General features: G+C 36.0%; 1 protein-coding gene across 3 annotated transcripts in view; it reads right to left on the minus strand.

The window, feature by feature from the left end:
- klhl43 (kelch-like family member 43) overlaps nt 1-18,481 on the minus strand; it is a 29,424-nt gene extending 10,943 nt beyond the window's left edge. Inside the window, exons 1-3 of one of the 3 annotated variants that reach the window (XM_056479434.1) lie at nt 18,336-18,481; nt 4,249-4,378; nt 1,945-2,372 (exon numbers count right to left, since the gene is read on the minus strand). In XM_056479434.1, the coding sequence (XP_056335409.1) occupies nt 1,945-2,359 (415 nt within the window). In that variant the 5' untranslated portion in view covers nt 2,360-2,372; nt 4,249-4,378; nt 18,336-18,481. Of the gene's footprint in view, nt 1-1,944; nt 2,376-4,235; nt 4,379-18,335 lie in introns of all 3 variants that reach the window. The other 2 variants (XM_056479436.1, XM_056479437.1) reach the window with 2 other exon arrangements.
- Nucleotides 18,482-19,078: the final 597 nt, after the last annotated feature.

Below are 19,078 nucleotides of genomic sequence, written 5' to 3' on the forward strand. Positions count from 1 at the left end.
ATTATGTCTATTTCTGAGGGAATGGGACCATTGTACCAGTCGCACTGAGACATTTCAAATGATATCAAACATGATGCAAAAAGTCACTTGATAAAGAACATTTATACTTTAATATGACCTTCCTGTGAGTTGGGTGAGGGGGAAGAGTAGGAGAAGATAAGGGAATGTGGCTTTTTCCATATTGTGGCTCATGAGGTGTGAATGTAGATGTTTGCCTTGTCCATGTGGATGCATAAAATATCTGAGATTTCTCAAATCTTACAGTACCATCATGACAATGTATGTAAACATCTATGCTTCTATGAAGTGACATCTGTGGTGTGAAAGCATTTGCCTATGTAGACCTTAGCTAGCGGGCTGAGAGCCAAGAATAACAAGAACACCTGAAATTAAAAACTTATTCAAGGATGGTCAGAAGTTAAAACGAGACACCTAGGGGTAGAGCAAACTGTATAAAGATTGTGAAGAATATAGACACTTTGTCCAGGAGAGACTTCAGATTGCTCTGAGGTCTGCTCCGCACGTTTTCAGCTTTATTATGTTAATGAAGTCTATTCTGGTATCCAAAACCTCCCGTCTGATCCGTCGTTGATTAATGAAAAGGTTGGCAACCGACAGTACCAAGTTACATTTCTGAACTTCTTGTGCCATACTGTCCTGCTAGGGCATTTAGGTGCTCAGGTCACCTACTTTGGGCTGATTGGGCTTTTTCTGTGGTTGGTCCCAAACTCTGATATGGTCTCCCCTATCATGTGAGATCTGCTCCTTCTCTGGACATTTTTAATTCTATACTTAAACACTTTTTATTCTTTAGCTATTACATGTGTGTAGATATAGTTGTAATTTTATAGCCTAGATCTGTTTGTACATTTGCAGAGAGCTTTGGATCAATTTTATTGTGCTTAAATGTGCTATATGAATAAATGTTGCTCTTGCTTTAGTCACTCCAATGTAGGGGGCACCAAGCGGCGCACTCCCATTGTCCTGCAGGGTTCGGTTCCAACCCTAATCAAACACACCTGAACAGTAATCAAGCTCTTACTAGGGCTGTATTCAAAATCACCCTCGTGCACTATTTAAGGGAGCAGTCATTTTTTTAGTTGTGTTTGAAACTATAAGACTCTTTGTCCTGCAAAATTTCATGATGCATCCCACCTGTAATTCTCAGGTGCTCCTGAATGGTTGGTTCAGGCGTGTTTGGTGAGAGTTGCAGGCAGAGGTGCAATGGGGGAAACGGAAACAGAATGCATTGGGTCTGGAGCAGGGATGGGCAAACTTGGTCCTGGAGGGCCGGTGTCCTGCAGAGTTTAGCTCCAATCCTAATCAAACAAACCAGGATGTTTGGCTATCCCTGGCCTGGAGACTTGGAGGAACCCACAGTGAAGTGGACATTTGCTTTTCTTACTAGGAGTTTATCTGAATGAACACTTCGCGAATAAATACATGTTATTTTGCCTCATTTATGACTTATGTTTATATATATCAATTTTTTTAGAGAAAGAAGAAGATGGGATCAGGGATAGGTCCACAAGTTGGGATTCGGGATGTCCACAGTTAAGTCCCTAGCTTTAGGCAACGAACATTTTTCACCCTTATGTTCATTGAGGAAATTAACACTGGTCCCTAGTGAGAAATAGCTTGTTGGATAAACTCTATAAAAAATGTTGGGTTGTCATAACCCAATGTTGGGTCAAATATCACCAAGCCCAATATTGGGTGAATGCAGATGCAAATGAATGAATGAATGAATGAACAATACTGTTATTTATTATGTTTCTGGGGTGGCACGGTGGCACAGTGGATAGCACAATCACCTTACAGCAAGAGGGTTGCTGGTTCGATTTGGATTTGTTGGATTTGTCAACAATTGGATTTGTCTATGTTTGCCCCAATATTGGTTTACGACAACTCAGCTTTTTTTTGTGTATATCTCTTAAGTCTTACCAAGAGGCGAGAGGGTCGGAAGTTCCAGTCGTTTGAGTCCCGGGTCTTTGGCCAGGACTTCTCGGAGATACTGACTGACTGAGGAAATGACAAGTTTGTGAACATCAAATGCTTTGGTTTTACAGGCCAGCTCCATGTCAGTGAGGAAGCGCTCCTGTCTCATGCGGCTCAGCTCCTCCAGCAGAGCAGATCCATGCAGAGGCCTGGTGAGTTCGCTGCCCAGCCCGAAACCCTTCTCCCCAGGCCGGATCACCGGTGGGGGTAGCGGCACCCCGTTCAGACGGTTCAGCTGCTCCACATTCAGAGGGAGCTCCAGCTTTTTTACATTGGGCTCCCGGACAAGCACTCCACCCTCAACTGTTGTCACCTCAGGAATAGACTTCTTAGGGCGTGCAGACTTCTTTTTGGGAGCCATCGTGATGTTTAGCCTGCTTAGATGAGTATAACATGTGCTTAGATGCCTTTTTATTAGGTCAGGTTAACATTTTTAACTGACAGATTCACTGTGGTTTTTAAAGGTTTGGTCACACATTATTTTACCCTTGTGTATTGTTGGTGGCTGTTTTTGCCCGTTGACTTTCATTATAATGACATGTTTTGATTGCAAAATCATGACATAATATAATCATGCATTCTTGATCGTTGCTGGTTTTCCCTGTTGGGAAGAGGTACAGTTAGAAGTTTGTTCATGGCTTTGCAGTTAAAAAAATGTCATTATAATGGAAGTCAATGAGGCAAAAACAAGATTAGGATAAGATTTGTCAGCAAAAATCATTCTACTTGCTGAAACATCGAGAAAGTTGTGGCCAAATTAAGACTCAAAATCACCCCAGGGTGGATGAAAACATCCCCAACAGCACACAAGGGTTAAAGGGTTTGTTCACCCAAAATTTTTTATATTCTTACTATTTACTCATCCTGAAGTGATTATTTCAAACCTTTTTGAGTTTCTCTCTTCTGATAAACAGTAAAGAAGATATTTTGAAGAAAGCTGAAAACCTGTAACCATTGACTTTCATAGTAGGAAAAACAAATACTATAGAAGATGCAGGTTTACAGCTTTCTTCCAAATATATTTTGTGTTCAGCTGACGAATAAAAAGGATTGAAACAATTAAAGGGTGAGTAAAGGATGACTTTTGGGTGAACTATCCCTTTAAGGTACAATTCTCCCTAACAAAATTAACTAAGAGTTTTAGCTCAATAAACCACTGATTTGTTGTTTTTTAATAGTTATGAAGGTAGCATTTGAGTTTAGGTATATGATTAGAGATGTAAAACAATATAATGCAGAATATGTACTATACACTACCTGACAAAAGTCTTGTTGCCTATCCAAGTTTTAGGAACAACAAATAATAACTTGACTTCTAGTTGATCATTTGGTATCAGAAGTGGCTTATATGAAAGGCAAAGGACTCTAGATTACGCTTATTTTACCACAATAAAATCTGATCATGCCTTGATTTTTAATCGTTTAATTAGGACAGTAAGGTCTGACTTTGCTTAGACAAAAGTCTTGTCACTTAACAGAAATAATGTCCTGTATAGAATATAAAGTCATGGTGCAGTGGAAACAGAATGAATATTGTGTCTGACTCCATCATGATCTTGGAGGACTGCATCCATACATCTCTGCAATGACTCAAATCACTTATTAATAAAGTCATCTGGAATGGCAAAGAAAGCGTTCTTGCAGGACTCCCAGAGTTCATCAAGATTATTTGGATTCATTTTCATCTTACCCCAGACATGCTCAATAATATTCATTTCTGGGGACTGGGCTGGCCAATTCCTGGAGCACCTTGACCTTCTTTGCTTTCAGGAGCTTTGATGTGGAGGCTGAAGTATGAAAAGGAGCGCTATCCTGTTGTTGTGGTTTGTAATGTAATGGGCAGCACAAATGTCTTGATACCTCAGGCTGTTAATGTTGTCATCCACTGCAGATCTCTCGCACGCCCCCATACTGAATGTAACCCCAAACCAAGATTTTTCCTTCACCAAACTTGACTGATTTCTCTGGAAATCTTTGGGTCCATGTGGCTACCAGTAGGTCTTCTGCAGTATTTGTGATGATTGGGATGCAGATCAACAGATGATTCATCAGAAAAATCGACCTTCTGCCACTTTTCTAAATGATAAACTAGAAGTCAAGTTATTATTTGTTGCTCTTACAACTGGGATCGACGACAAGACTTTTATCAAGTAGTGTAAAATCTTAATAATAGACAGGTAACAATGCACTAGTTTATACTGAGAATTGGTCTCCGAAGTGTTAACAAAAGACTTTACCTAACAGACTCACTTTCAAGCTCTTTTGCTGTATTCACCAGAGTACTGATTGACCGAGATATCAGATGGACAGACAGACGTACTACACTTGCAATCTGACAAAGCACAGGAGGTCGACTGGTCCACTTCGGTGTAAAGATGGCCTGTAAAGAAACACAACAAATATACAGTAAGTACATACAATAATCATCATGCGCTTGGTTTGATCTCATGTTACTCTGTCACAGTGGGAGGGGCTACGGGTGATTGACAGCTGCATGTGGTCTCATAGGGGAGTTCCCAAATAGGATATCCTTTATTATTAGTTTACAAATAACATGAGCATTTAAAATGAAGTCAGAAGTCAGAATTATTAGCCCCCCTTTGATTTTTTTTCTTCTTTTTTAAATATTTCCCAAATAATGTTTAACAGAGGAAGGAAATTTTCACAGTATGTCTGATAATATTTTTTCTTCTGAAGAAAGTCTAGTTTGTTCTATTTCAGCCAGAATAAAAGCAGTTTTTAATTTTTAAACACCATTTTAAGGTCAATATTATTAGCCCCTTAAAGCATTTTTTCGATAGTCTACATCAGTGTTTCCCAACCCTGTTCCTGGAGGCACACCAACAGTACATATTTTGGATAGCTCCCTTATCTGACCCATTTACAGTACTTCAGGTTTCGGGGTCTGTTCTAATGTTCTGATGAGTTGATTCAGGTGTGTTTGATTAGAGAGAGGTTGAAAATGTGTACTGTTGGTGTGCCTTCAGGAACAGGATTGGGAAACACCGGTCTACAGAACAAACCATCATTATACAATAACTTGCCTAATTACCCTAACCTGCCTAGTTAACCTAATATACCTAGTTAAGCCTTTAAATGTCACTTCAAGCTGTAGAAATGTGTTGAAAGAAATCTTCTCTGTGTTATATATATATAAATAGTCAATTATGTATAACTATAGTTTGAGTGCTCATTGTAATTTGACGTCATTACTTTTAAGAGATTTCTATTTATTTAAATAGTCTACTTTTCAAAATGTAAATATTGCATGTAGCTTCTCAGTTCATATGCATGCATGAACAGCTTATATGTATGATAATGCTATAATTACTGTATGAAAACAGAGGGACACTGGGTAACACTTTACAACAAGGTTGTTAATGCATTTACTAACATCAACCAACAATGAACAATACATTTACTACAGTATTTGTTTATGATAGTTAACATTAATGAAAATACAGTTGTTTATTGCTAGTTATTGTAAGTGTATGTTAACTCTCTGTGCATTAACCAATGTTCACAAGCATGAATCTGGATTTAGGCATTAGTAAATGTTGAACTATGATTAATAAATGCTGTACAAGTAGTATTCATACTTAGTTCATTCATTTTCTTTTCGGCTTAGTCCCTTTATTAATCTGGGGTTGCCACAGTGGAATGAACCGCCAACTTATCCAGCATATGTTTTACGCAGCGGATGCCCTTCCAGCTGCAACCCATCTCTGGGAAACATCCATACACACTCATTCACACTCATACACTACGGACAATTTAGCCTTCCCAATTCACCTGTACCGCATGTCTTTGGACTGTGGGGGAAACCGGAGCACCCGGAGGAAACCGTTGCTGGACAACATGCAAACTCCACACACAAATTTCAACTGACCCAGCCGAGGCTCGAACCAGCAACCTTCTTGCTGTGAGGTGACAGCACTCAACTGCCACTGAGTCGCCCTTCATACTTAGTTCTTGTTAGTAAATACATTAACTAATGAAACCTTATTGTAAAGCGTGACCGGACACTGTATGCACTTTTGTTACTAAGTATAATCATAGCTCTAATGTACAGTAGCTTTGATATCCGACTCTCATTACAGAATTTGTCCTGTGGTGGAGAGTGTGTGGTTATTCTTATACCATTAATCCCCACCCGTTAAAGTTAAATATACATGCACAGACACATGGCATGTTAAAAACCACAGCACATGCATGAGCAAGATTGTTATTTCCTTTTACGTTTAAATATCAGCTCAGTCCACGTTGGTGTCAATTCAGAACAAGGTTATTACAGTGTAGAGTTTTCAAATGAGTGTTTATTTTGATGCTATTTTTTAATTGGCTGCTAGTTTCAGTTTATTTAAAATTTGTCACCTCACAGCAAGAAGGTCGCTGGTTTGAGTCCAGGCTGGGCCAGTTGGCATTTCTGTGTGGAGTTTGCATGCTCTCCCTGTGTTGGCGAGGGTTTCTTCTGGGTGCTCCGGTTTCCCCCACTGTCCAAACACATGCGCTATAGGTGAATTAGATGAACTAAATTGGCCATAGTGTATGAGTGTGTGTGAGTGTGAAAGTGTATGGGTGTTTACCAGTACTGGGTTGCAGCAGGAAGGGCATCCGCTGCGTAATACTTATGCTGGAATAGTTGGCGGTTCATTCCACTGTGATGACCCCCGATAAATAAGGGACTAAGCTGAAGGAAAATAAATGAATGAATGAATGAATGAAGTTTGTTTCATTGATGTTTTGATGGTTTTGATTTAGTTAGTATTTTCTATTCTTATTTAGTTTTATATATTTAGTTTCAGTTTTAGTAATTGTTGTTTAGCAGAGTTTTAAAAATAAACATATTTATTGTATTTTTTCCCCATTTTTTACATTCAAATGACATAAAAATTTTTAATGAAATAAAAATACATACATAGATAGATCGATGAATGGATGGATGGATGGATGGATGGATGGATGGATGGGTGGATGGATGGATGGATGGGTGGATGGATGGATAGATAATGAAATAATAAATTGAAACACTAAAAAAAATAATGATACAATTATTTTTTTAAAAATTAAATAAAAAATGTGAATATATATATATATATATATATATATTTAGTTCAGGTCAGAATTATTAGCCCCCTTTTGATTTTTTTCTGTTTTAAATATTTCCCAAATTATGTTTAACAGAGCAAGGAAATTTTCACAGTATGTCTGATAATATTTTTTCTTCTGGAGAAAGTCTGATTTGTTTTATTTCGGCTAGAATGAAAGCAGTTTTAAGTTTTTAATTTTTTAAAAACCATTTTAGGGTCAAAATTATTGCAATTTTTTTTCGATAGTCTACAGAACAAACCATCGTTATACAATAACTTAATTACCTAATTACCCTAACCTGCCTAGTTAACCTAATTTACCTAGTTAAGCCTTTAAATGTCACTTTAAGCTGTAGAAGTGTCTTGAAAAATATCTAGTCAAATATTATTTACTGTCATCATGGCAAAGATAAAATAAATCAGTTATTAGAAATGAGATATTAAACTATTATGATTAGAAATCTGCTATATATATATATATAAATATAAATACATAAATAATAAACGTTGGTAAAATAATAAAAAATATTAACAAACACTCAATTTACATAATATTTATATATGGTTCCCAAAGATGATAAAAGTCCTTCTGCTTTCCACTGATGACATAATTTAGTCTACATTCCCTACATTCATTCATTTTCCTTTGACTTAGTTTCTATTTCAGAGGTCGCAGCAGCGGAATGAACCCCCAATTATTCCAGCATATGTTTTTTTTACGCTGCGGATTCCCTTCCAACCGCAACCCAGTCCTGGGAAACGCCCATACACACTCATTCACACACACACACACTCATACACTACGGCCAATTTTGTTTACCCAATTCACCTATAGCGCATATTTTCGGACTTTGTACATGTCTTTGGACATGGACTGTGGGGGAAACCGGAGCACCCGGAGGAAACCCACGCCAACACAGAGAGAACATGCAAACTCAAACCAGCAACCTTCTTGCTGTGAGGCCACAGTGCTAACCGCTGAGCCACCGTGTCGCTCTTTATGAATTCATGATTATTATTATTTTTTGTTCATTATTATTTATTTCAGTTGGTTTGTCAGTGACTTTTATTAGTTTCATTTTTGTTTTAGTTTATAGATTTATTGTGATTTTTTTTAATATGGTCGCACTTTACAATAAGGTTGCATTAGTTATTGTTAGTTTATGCATCTACTTACATGAACAAACAACAGAATATAAACATATTACAGTATTTGTTCATCTTAATGTAAATACAGTTGTTCATTGTTAGTTCATGTTAACTCACGGTGCATTTATTAATGTTAACAAGCATTAATGTGCATGTAAATGCTGAACTATGATTAATAAATGCTGTACAAGTATTGTTCATTATTAGATCATGTTAGTAAATACATCAACTAATGGTTAATCTTATTGTAAAGCGTGACCTTTAATTTTGTTTCAGTCACTTTTATAGTGACTTACTAGTTTGATTTAGTTTTACCTAATGTAAATGTTTACATTTTATTTCACTTAATGAAGTTTCTTTTGGCTTCTAGTTTTCGTGTACTGGAATAACCTTGATTCACAGTTCAGATTATCCCATTAAAACCAGAACAAAACATCCCCCTCAAAGACAAACAAACAGGCATGCCTGGACTGTGATGGACAGGTGTGCTTATGCTTCTTCTAAAAATATTCTGAAGCCACATAGAGAGAATGGCAGAGCCTGTGCTGCTTAAATTACCCTCACGCTGACATCAGACCCCTCCTGTCGCCTCTCTCTCACCCCCATCACACCATTAAGCCTTAATCTGTGCCATGACACAAAGGTTTATCAGTGTTTTCGAAATCAGATGCAGTTGTTTTCATTCAAGCAGAAACGCACGGTTATAACTCCACCCATTTACCATGACAACCTTGTTCACCAGGGAAATATACTGTAGATGCACACTAGATGAACAGGTGTTCAAAATAGGAGGCATAAACCACAGTGTCGTTTCCATCATAACATAATAAAAAGCATTATCCAATGAAATTGACTCATGAAAATGTAATTATCATCATCATTCATTCATTTATTTTATTTTCGGCTTAGTTCCTTTATTAATCTGGGGTCGCCACAGTGGAATGAACCGCCAACTTATCCAGCATATGTTTTACGCAGCGGATGCCCTTCCAGCTGCAACCCATCACATCCAAACACACTCATTCACACACATACAATACGGGCAATTTAGCTTACCCACTTCATCTATACCACATGTGTTTGGACTGTGGGGGAAACCGGAGCACCCAGAGGAAACCCACACGAACACGGGGAGAACATGCAAACTCCACACAGAAATGTCAACTGATCCAACCTGGGCTCGAACCAGCGACCTTCTTGGGGTGAGGCGATTGTGTTCTACCCACTGCGCCACCATGCTGCCCTGTAATTATCATCATTTCAGGAATAAGCTTAATATGCTAATAAAAAAGGGCTTAGTTTCATCATTACATCTGCGTTTTATCCTGTCACTGTATAGAACATTTCAATGTGGTCAGGTCATTGGCCCATGAACATTTCCTGCTGTATATCAAACTATTTTATAACTGTAACAAGAGGCAATTCAATCATAGCTTCATGTTAAAACAGCTCTCATAACATTATTTATCAATATGTGGCTCTTTTTGGATTCTCAGACGCTATAGAAATTAAAAATGTAAAACGGGAAATATCAGGAAATACCATTGTTTTTGTTTACATCCCTCTAAATGGTCTATTATTCATCAATAAAGCCGTATTTTTTACTGCGCTAAGCACTAATTGGAAAACATTTGAAATCCTCAAAAGTGTATTTTATTAGGTATTAACAATATCTTAAAATGATGCATTATATTTTATATATATGCAGTATATTTTTAATATTATAGTTATATATTGCTTGGGTTTTATCTAGGAGTATCTGTTAATTAACAGTTTCCGTATTTTGTTTAAGGGCGACACGGTGGCTTAGTGGTTAGCACTGTCACCTCACAACAGGAAGGTCGCTGGTTCGAGTCCTGGCTGGGTCAGTTGGCGTTTCTATGTGGAGTTTGCATGTTCGTAGGTTTCCTCCGGGTGCTCCGGTTTCCCCCACAGTCTAAACACATGCGCTATAGGTGAATTGGGTAAGCTAAATCAGTGGCTCCCAAAGTGGGTAACTTGGTGATTTCCAAAAGTCAAATAAATGTTATTAAACTATTAGAATTACCATATTTTACCCACAGAAGATAAAAACATTAGTTAATAGTTGCATAAAAAAGCAACAACATGCAAATGAAAAGCCATCAGCCTTTCAATTTTTTCATTCATAGGATTGGTGTGTTTACATTAGATTAACAACACCGCAATAGCGTCAGCTTCAGCAGATTGATTTTCTAGCACCAGGTTAAACTTTCTGGCACCTTTATGGCAATTAAACACGATAAAAATAAATACAGGCCACAACTGAATATTGAGAATGATCTCTGAGTGTGATCTCCAAAATTAAACCAAGACTTGTGCTGAAAATATTGTGTCCACCAGTCTCATTAGTTTAGGACAGTTAATAATAAATTAAACAAGTTAATAATTGACTATAAAAATGATATGGTTGTAAGACTGTTGCACTTTTTTTTGTTGTCAATATGCTCCTGTTTATATGGGCCTATTGTTGTGTACGCAACATTGATATATTTATAACCACGTCCGAGGAATGTGGGGGTCGCGAGTCACTGGTGTTATTTTGGGGGTCCCAGGCTGAACATTTTGGAAGCCCCTGAACTAATTTGTCCGTAGTGTGTAGGCATCCGCTCCGTAAAACATATGCCGAAATAGTTGGCAGTTCATTCCGCTGTAGCGACCTCTGAATAGATACTAAGCTGAAGGAAAATGAATGAATGAATTGCATTATAGGATGTTGAACTTAGCTCTGTTGACTTTTGAGTTGACTCTACAGTTTAACAAAGTGACTTTTATTAACATTTTAGTCGTTTGAAATAATATAATGCATAAGACGTGTAATATATAGACAAATAAGTCTGTAAAATAGCAGAAAATGTACTGGCATATCGTCGTGTAATATACAACAATAACACCGACAAGATTTCACTTTAAACTATTAAAAATGTCAATAAAAGTCTCTTTTTAAAAACTTCTCAAGGTTAAAAGTGATCCCATAATGCCATCCAAAAGCATAAATAACAAACATGAATCACAAAATACAGAAAACTGCTCATTTAGGCATATTTTTAGAGTATATTTAATATTGGCCATGGTTTTATGACACCATGTATCAGTTTTCTGCAGGTGTTTGAATGATTTTAACAGGAGTGTTGCAACATAACGTCAGTCGTAAAACACTAGTATGACTCTTGTTGCCTCTTATATCACAGCAGCTGCTGATCCTGCATGAGCCAGACATGCACACACACTCACATACACGCAAAAACACTAAACATTTACAGCACAGAGCGGAGTAAACTCAACTTCCAATATTATGTCAAGTTTCAGTGAATTTTAATTTGACGATCTGACCCGGATAATGTCTTGAAACTAACCAGAGATCCTGTCAGGTTTATGAAAAGTGATATGTTGATACTCTGTTATCAGATGCTGTTAACATGGGATCAAATAGACACTCAATAGGAAAAGGGGAGAGTTCGTGTTGAGTTAATGCATTACAAGCAACACGATTAATGTAATCGGATTACTTTTAAGTAACTAGTGAAGGAACACATTACGTTTTCATTATAAGAAAATATCTGAGTTACTTTTTTATAAAAGTGATGCCATAGTTTTCACGATTATTCACTGTCATCTGTCATGTACCAAATCAGAAGTACAAGGTGTAAAAACAAGAACCGTGGTTTTAACTTAAAGGGGCAGTTCACCCAAAACTGTCAATTCTCTCATCATTTACTCAACCTCCACATGTCACAAACCGGTTTGAGTTTCTTTATTCTGTTGAACACAAATGAAGATACTTTTAAGAAAGTTTTTCAGTGGTTTTCAGCATTCTTCAAAATATCTTCTATTGTGTTAAACAGACTAAAGAAACTAAAGGCTTTATAAACACTTAAGGTTGAGTACATTTTCATTTTTGGGTCAACTGTGCCTTCAAATGAGAAAATGCACGTATTTATCTTGCATGCACAAAAGCAGATTCCCTATAAAGAAGTGAAACTGAAATTCAAATTGTGTTGAACGTCTCTTAGAAATCCAGAAAAGGTTTTGAGTTTAACTGTACCGAAATGAACTTACATTTACTCACTTCACATTTTACTTTTGGTGTAAAAGGACTTTACATTTGTCAAAAATTTAAGGTTTATTTTTTTTTTATGTAATTGCAAACAAGCAAGCCCAGATTAAAAAATATATGCAAAAGTAATGGGACAAATTTCTTTCCTTAAAAAGTTACTTAGTAAACATTAAATTTTTTTTTTAGTAATGCAAGATGGTGATGCATTTCCATATAAGTGTATTTGCCCAACACTGCTGAGAGTTAAAGGGATAGTTCACTCAAAAATAAAAATTTCTTTCTTCTGTTCAACACAAAACAAGATAGTGTGAAGAATGTTGGACAAAAGCAGCCATTAGCTTATGTTTCCATCCAAAGATGTGAATTTGGTTTATGCGCAAAACTGGAATATCCAGCCTGATCTCACGAGAAAACGTAAGTACTTTACGTTTTGACAGTTTAGTGGCTAATTCGTATGATTTCATACGAGTCCAGTCGTACGAAATTGTACGATTTTAAAATGGAGGCGTGGCACCTAACCCCACCCCTAAACCCAACCGTCATTGGCAGATGAGCAAATCGTACTAAATTGTACGAATTAGATTGTACGAATTCATACGAATTAGCCACTAAATCAAAAAGTTACAAATTGCCGTGAGATTGTATTGGAATATCCAGCCTGATCTCACGAGAAAACGTAAGTATTTTACGTTTTGTCAGTTTAGTGGCTAATTCGTACGAGTTTGTCATACGAAACTGTACGATTTTAAAAAGGAGGCGTGGCACTTAACCCCGCCCCTAAACCCAACCGTCATTGTGGGATGAGCAAATCGTACTAAATTGTACGAATTAGATCGTACGAATTCATACGAATTAGCCACTAAATCAAAAAGTTACGAATTGCCGTGAGATTGTGTTGGAATATCACATCAAACTTTGCTGAATAAAGCAGCGTCTCCATCCAATGAGTTAAAGAGAACCAAATTATCACTTCCTGATCAACTGGCGACAAATATCAGGAAGAAGAATGTAGTTTTCTGTGATAGGAGAAGTCACTTTGGGCTTTTTTTCTTCTATAATGAATTACTTGCGCCTCAGAAGATGAAAGGCAATGAATGTGTGGTGGCTTTTGGAGATGCGAGATGGTCTTTGAGAGGACAGACAGTTCTGGAGCTAATAATAATAATACTGAACCACTGTGATGTCAGGCTTTAGCTGAGGGATTTTAGAAAGTCCAAAACATTTCAGATGTTTTTTACAATGTGCTCAAAATGCTGGTTTGTTCATTAATGACGTCTCATTGAACCTATTTTGTCGTCCCATGATCTGTTAAAACAAAATCACAGGACTTTTTTGATGCTGGAATTTATTCAGTAAATGTGTTCCCATCGTAGTTTATGCACATGTTGTCTTGAACAGCACTGTGGCTGCAGTAGAGTCATTCAGGTGGGCACCACCATCTCTCAGGATCTGAAGTGGGACATTCACATAGACTCTATTGTGAAGAAAGCCCAGCAGAGACTGTACTTCCTTCGTCAGCTGAGCAAGTTCAACCTGCCACAGGAGCTGCTCGTACAGTTCTACTCAGCTGTCGTCCAATCCATCCTCTGCACTTCAATCACCGTCTGGTTCGGCTCAGCTGCCAAAACCGCCCTCCGTAGACTACAGTGAATAGTCCGGACTGCTGAACGAATCACTGGCACAACCCTTCCTACACTTCAAGAACTGTACTCTTCCAGAGTGAGTAAAAGGGCTCGCAAAATCACTCTGGACCCCTCACACCCAGCACACTACCTGTTCGAACTGCTACCGTCTGGTCGGCGCTTCAGAGCACCGAGCACAAAAACAGCCAGACACAGGAAAAGTTTCTTTCCTCAGGCTGTCTACCTTATGAACAGTTAAATATCCCCCTACTGTGCAATAAATATGTGCAATACTTTCTCATACGCACTTGTACACAGCACCTTATATCAATGTACAGTGCAATACTTTCTACATTCGCACTTGTACACAGCACCTTATAACCTGTATATTTATAACAATCTGTACATACAACTCAACATCCAGGTTTCTTCACTAACCGCGATGAAAGGTTTTGAACAAGTGGACTGTGAGCAAATCATGACCAAATTTTCATTTTGGGTGAACTGTCCCTGTAACTTCTATTCCTTAAAGTAAGTGAAAGATTAAAGTGAGAGGATGAGGGTAAGAGGAGACGGGACAGAAGCAGCTGTTACGCACGTCAGTGCTGAAAGCTGAAGGCCTGAGCGTCTGTCTTTCTTCAGTCTAAAACACTGCTGCCCTGTCGTGCAAAGTTCGACTGAAGCATTTGCATCCAAGCTCCTCATTTTGCTGGTTATTTATAGAGTGAGAAGCAACCCGCGTGTCATTCTCTGTTTCTGACTCTGACAGGGGGCTGTTTATATTTAGACCACCACACTACGGGATGCCTTTGATAGGAGATACTGAGAGTCTGTGATTGTGAGATTGTTTAGTTTAGTTTTCAATGAAACTTGCATACATTGAAACATTTCTTAGCTGATTTTCAGCTCTTTTTTATCTTTATTTGAGCTAATTCATGCATTTAAAGTCGATTGATCTTGTGTTGTTTATATTTGTCTGGACCACAAAACAATAATAAGGGCACATTTTTTTGCATTGATTTTATTTATTTATTAAGAGATACTGAGAGTCTGTGATTGTGAGATTGTTTTGTTCAGTTTTTAATGAAATTTGCATACATTGAAGCTTTTCTTAGCTAATTTTCAGCTCTTTTTGATCTTTATTTGAGCTAATTCATGCATTTAAAGTAGATGCATCTCGTGTCGTTTATATTTGTGACTCTGGACCACAAAACCAATGATAAGGGCACATTTTTTGCAATGATTTTATTTATTAAGAGATACTGAGAGTCTGTGACTGTGAGATTGTTTCGTTTAGTTTTGAATAAACACATATAAATTGAAGCATTTCTTAGCTAATATTCAGCTCTTTTGATCTTTATTTGAGCTAATTCATGCATTTAAAGTCGATGCAACTTGTGTTGGTTATATTTGTGACCCTGGACCACAAAACCAACACTAAGGGTACATTTTTAACATGTTTCGCGATTATTTGATTTTCATTTATTAAGAGATACTGAGAGTCTGTGATTGTGAGATTGTTTTGTTCAGTTTTTAATGAAATTTGCATACATTGAGGCATTTCATAGCTCATGTTCAGCTCCTTTTTATCTTTATTTTAGGTGTAAAACAAAGCTAATTCATGCATTTAAAGTAGATGCATCTTGTGTTGTTTATATTTGTGCCACTGCATCACAAAACCAATGATAAGGGCACATTGTTTTGCAATGATTTGATTTATTAAGAGATACTGAGAGTCTGTGATTGTGAGATTGTTTTGTTCAGTTTTTAATAAACACATATAAACTGAAGCATTTCTTAGCTAATATTCAGCTCTTTTGATCTTTATTTGAGCTAATTCATGCATTTAAAGTCGATGCAACTTGTGTTTTGTGTATATTTGTGCCACTGGACCACAAAACCCATACTAACGTTAAATCTTTAACATGTTTCGCGATTATTTGATTTTATTTATTAAGAGATACTGAGAGTCTGTGATTGTGAGATTGTTTTGTTTAGTTTTTAATTAAATTTGCATACATTGAAGCTTTTCGTAGCTCATTTTCAACCCTTTTTCATCTTTATTTGATCTAATTCAGGCATTTAAAGTCGATTGATCTTGTGTTTTGTGTATATTTGTGCCACTGGACCACAAAACCCATACTAACGTTAAATCTTTAACATGTTTCGCGATTATTTGATTTTATTTATTAAGAGATACTGAGAGTCTGTGATTTGTGAGATTGTTTAGTTTAGTTTTTAATAAACACATATAAATTGAAGCATTTCTTAGCTAATATTCAGCTCTTTTTTTATCTTTATTTGAGCTAATTCATGCATTTAAAGTCGATGCATCTTGTGTTGTTTATATTTCTGACCCTGCACCACAAAACCAATAATAAGGGCACATTGTTTTGACATTTTAAAAATATATATTTGATTTTCATTTATTAAGAGATCCTGAGAGTCTTGCGAGATTGTTTAGTTTAGTTTTCAATAAAATACATTAAAATTAAAGCATTTTTTAGCTAGTTTTCAGCTCTTTTTTATCTTTGTTTAAAAAAAAAAGCTTATTCAGGCATTTAAAGTCGATGCATCTTGTGTTTTGTGTATATTTGTGCCACTGCATCACAAAACCCATACTAAGGTTAAATCTTTAACATGTTTCGTGATTATTTGATTTTCATTTATTAAGAGATACTGAGAGTCTGTGATTGTGAGATTGTTTTGTTTAGTTTTCAATGAAATTTGCATACATTGAAGCATTTCTTAGCTCATGTTCAGCTATTTTATCTTTATTTTAGGTGTAAAACAAAGCTAATTCATGCATTTAAAGTAGATAAAACTTACTTTGTTTATATTTGTGCCACTGCATCACAAAACCATTAATAAAGGTCAGTTTCTTTACAATTTTAACACATTTTTAAAATTATTTTATTTTATTTTTTAAGAGATACTAAGAGTCTGGGATTGTAAGACTGTTTTGTTCGTTCAATAAAACACTTATAAATTGAAGCATTTCTTAGCTAATACTCAGCTCTTTTTGATCATTATTTAATGTTTGTAAAGCTAATTCATGCATTTAAAAGTAGATGATTCCAGTGTTGTTTTTATTTGTAAGCCTGGACCACAAAACCAATAATAAGGGTCAATTAAAAAAATACTTTATATTTATTTATTAAGAGATACTGAGAGTCTGAGTTTTTTTTAGATTTCAATAAAACTTACATAAATTGAAGCATTTCTTAGCTAATATTCAGCTCTTTTTGATCTTCATTTGAGATCATTCATGCATTTAAAGTCGATGCATCTTGCTTTGTTTATATTTGTGACCCTGACCCATTAAACCAACACCGAAAAAAATGATTCAAAGAGGATTCCTTGGATTTACTAGATTTTTTAAAGTTAAGTGGTTGTTAACAATTTATTTGAGCTGAATTTAAACAAACAAGTTAAGTTGAACATTGCTCAATTTAAATTGTTTGTTACAAATAAATTGTTTGCAACAAATTTGCAGACGTGATTTTTTTCAGTAAATAATGAGTTTTTTTTATGGATGGTTTGTTTAGATATGACAATATTTAGCCGAGTTAAAACTATTCGACGATCTGGAATCTGAGGGTTCATGAAAATTCTAAATATTGAGACAAATCAACTATAAAGTTGTTCAAATTAAGTTTTTATCTTATTATATGCACGGAAAAAAGTGTTGCATGCAAAACTGTTGCAAACCATTTATTTATGTTGAATTTAAACAAGCAAATTAAATTGAGCAATGTTCAACTTAATTTGTTTGTTTAAATTCAGCTCAAATAAACTGTTTACAACCACTTAATGTAAAAAAAATTGAGTAAATCCAAGGAATCATCTTTGAATCATTTTTTTTCAGTGTGTTGGATTATTACCAATCTAAAAGTACATTTTGATATATAAGGACGCTTAAAAATGTCTGTGAAACATGATGTTTAAATAATCCTCGAATGATTTTGGCTTGAAATAAAAGGATAATTTGACTCGTACAATGTATTTCTGGCTATTTCCACATATATCAGCGCAATATAAGACTGGTTTTGTGCTCCAGCGTCACATTTTAATAAAACTCACATAAATTAAAGCATATCCTGGCATGTCAAGCTCATAAACTCAGCTCTTTAAAAAAATACAAATATTTGATGTGTTTGTAAAGCCAATGCAGGCTTTTAAAGTAGATTCAGTTTTAGTTTTGTTTAGTTTTCAAGAAAGCTCACAAAGATTAAAGCATTTCTAAGCAAGTCAAGTTTATATTCAGCTCTTCTTTCTGTCTTTATTTCATATGTTTGAGAAGCTCATTCATGCATTTAAAAATCATGTCCATTTGTAATGTAATGTAGATGCATGATTATGTCCTGTGCATTCGTTAAAGGGAATATCAGATAGTTTTACCTTTTCAGCTCTCCTTATTTGTCCTTTCTGAATATCTCATTCGCTTTCTCTGAAGTTCTTGGATCCGCTCTGTTTTCCTTCACTTGTAACCTGTCCGTGTGTCTCCCTGTCTGTCTGTCTGTCAGAGCTCTGTTGGCAGCAGAAGTTAAAACAGAAGTTAAACCAACCACAGCCCTGCAACACAATCCCAGCAGTCCCCAACCCCACCTACAGATCCTTCACCATATACAGCCATCCGCCCTCCCCACAAAACACTGGCCATATCCAGCCTGTCCTCCTCACTCCAATCTGATTGGACAAAGAGGCTGAGTTATTACACCCAGTTTAAGCATTGCTTTGCTTATTTAGATCTGTATGGGTTTTCCAATAGTGGTTCTTATGTATATTGTTAAAAAAACTCATAATAAAAAATACTATTTTAGCTTCACTGTTTCAGAATATAAGGGTAAGTTCAGTGTGTATTTTCAAAATGATTTGTGACTGGTTTCATAATTATCGGTGACCGTTTTTGTACAAAATTACAATATATCTTATAGATATTTATCTATATCGTTTTTATCTATGTAAAATATGGCATCTCTTTTTTTATATAAATTTTATGACCACTCAGTATATTAAATACACATTCAACATTGAAACAGAAATATTTAACATACATACAATCAAATAACAAATGCATAACAGTCTCAATGTCCATTCCACAAAAAAACACAAGATTCAGAAAGATCCACTTCTCTTAAGAT

The sequence above is a fragment of the Danio aesculapii genome, chromosome 19, assembly GCF_903798145.1.
Source record: "Danio aesculapii chromosome 19, fDanAes4.1, whole genome shotgun sequence".
NCBI classification, from domain to species: domain Eukaryota; kingdom Metazoa; phylum Chordata; class Actinopteri; order Cypriniformes; family Danionidae; genus Danio; species Danio aesculapii.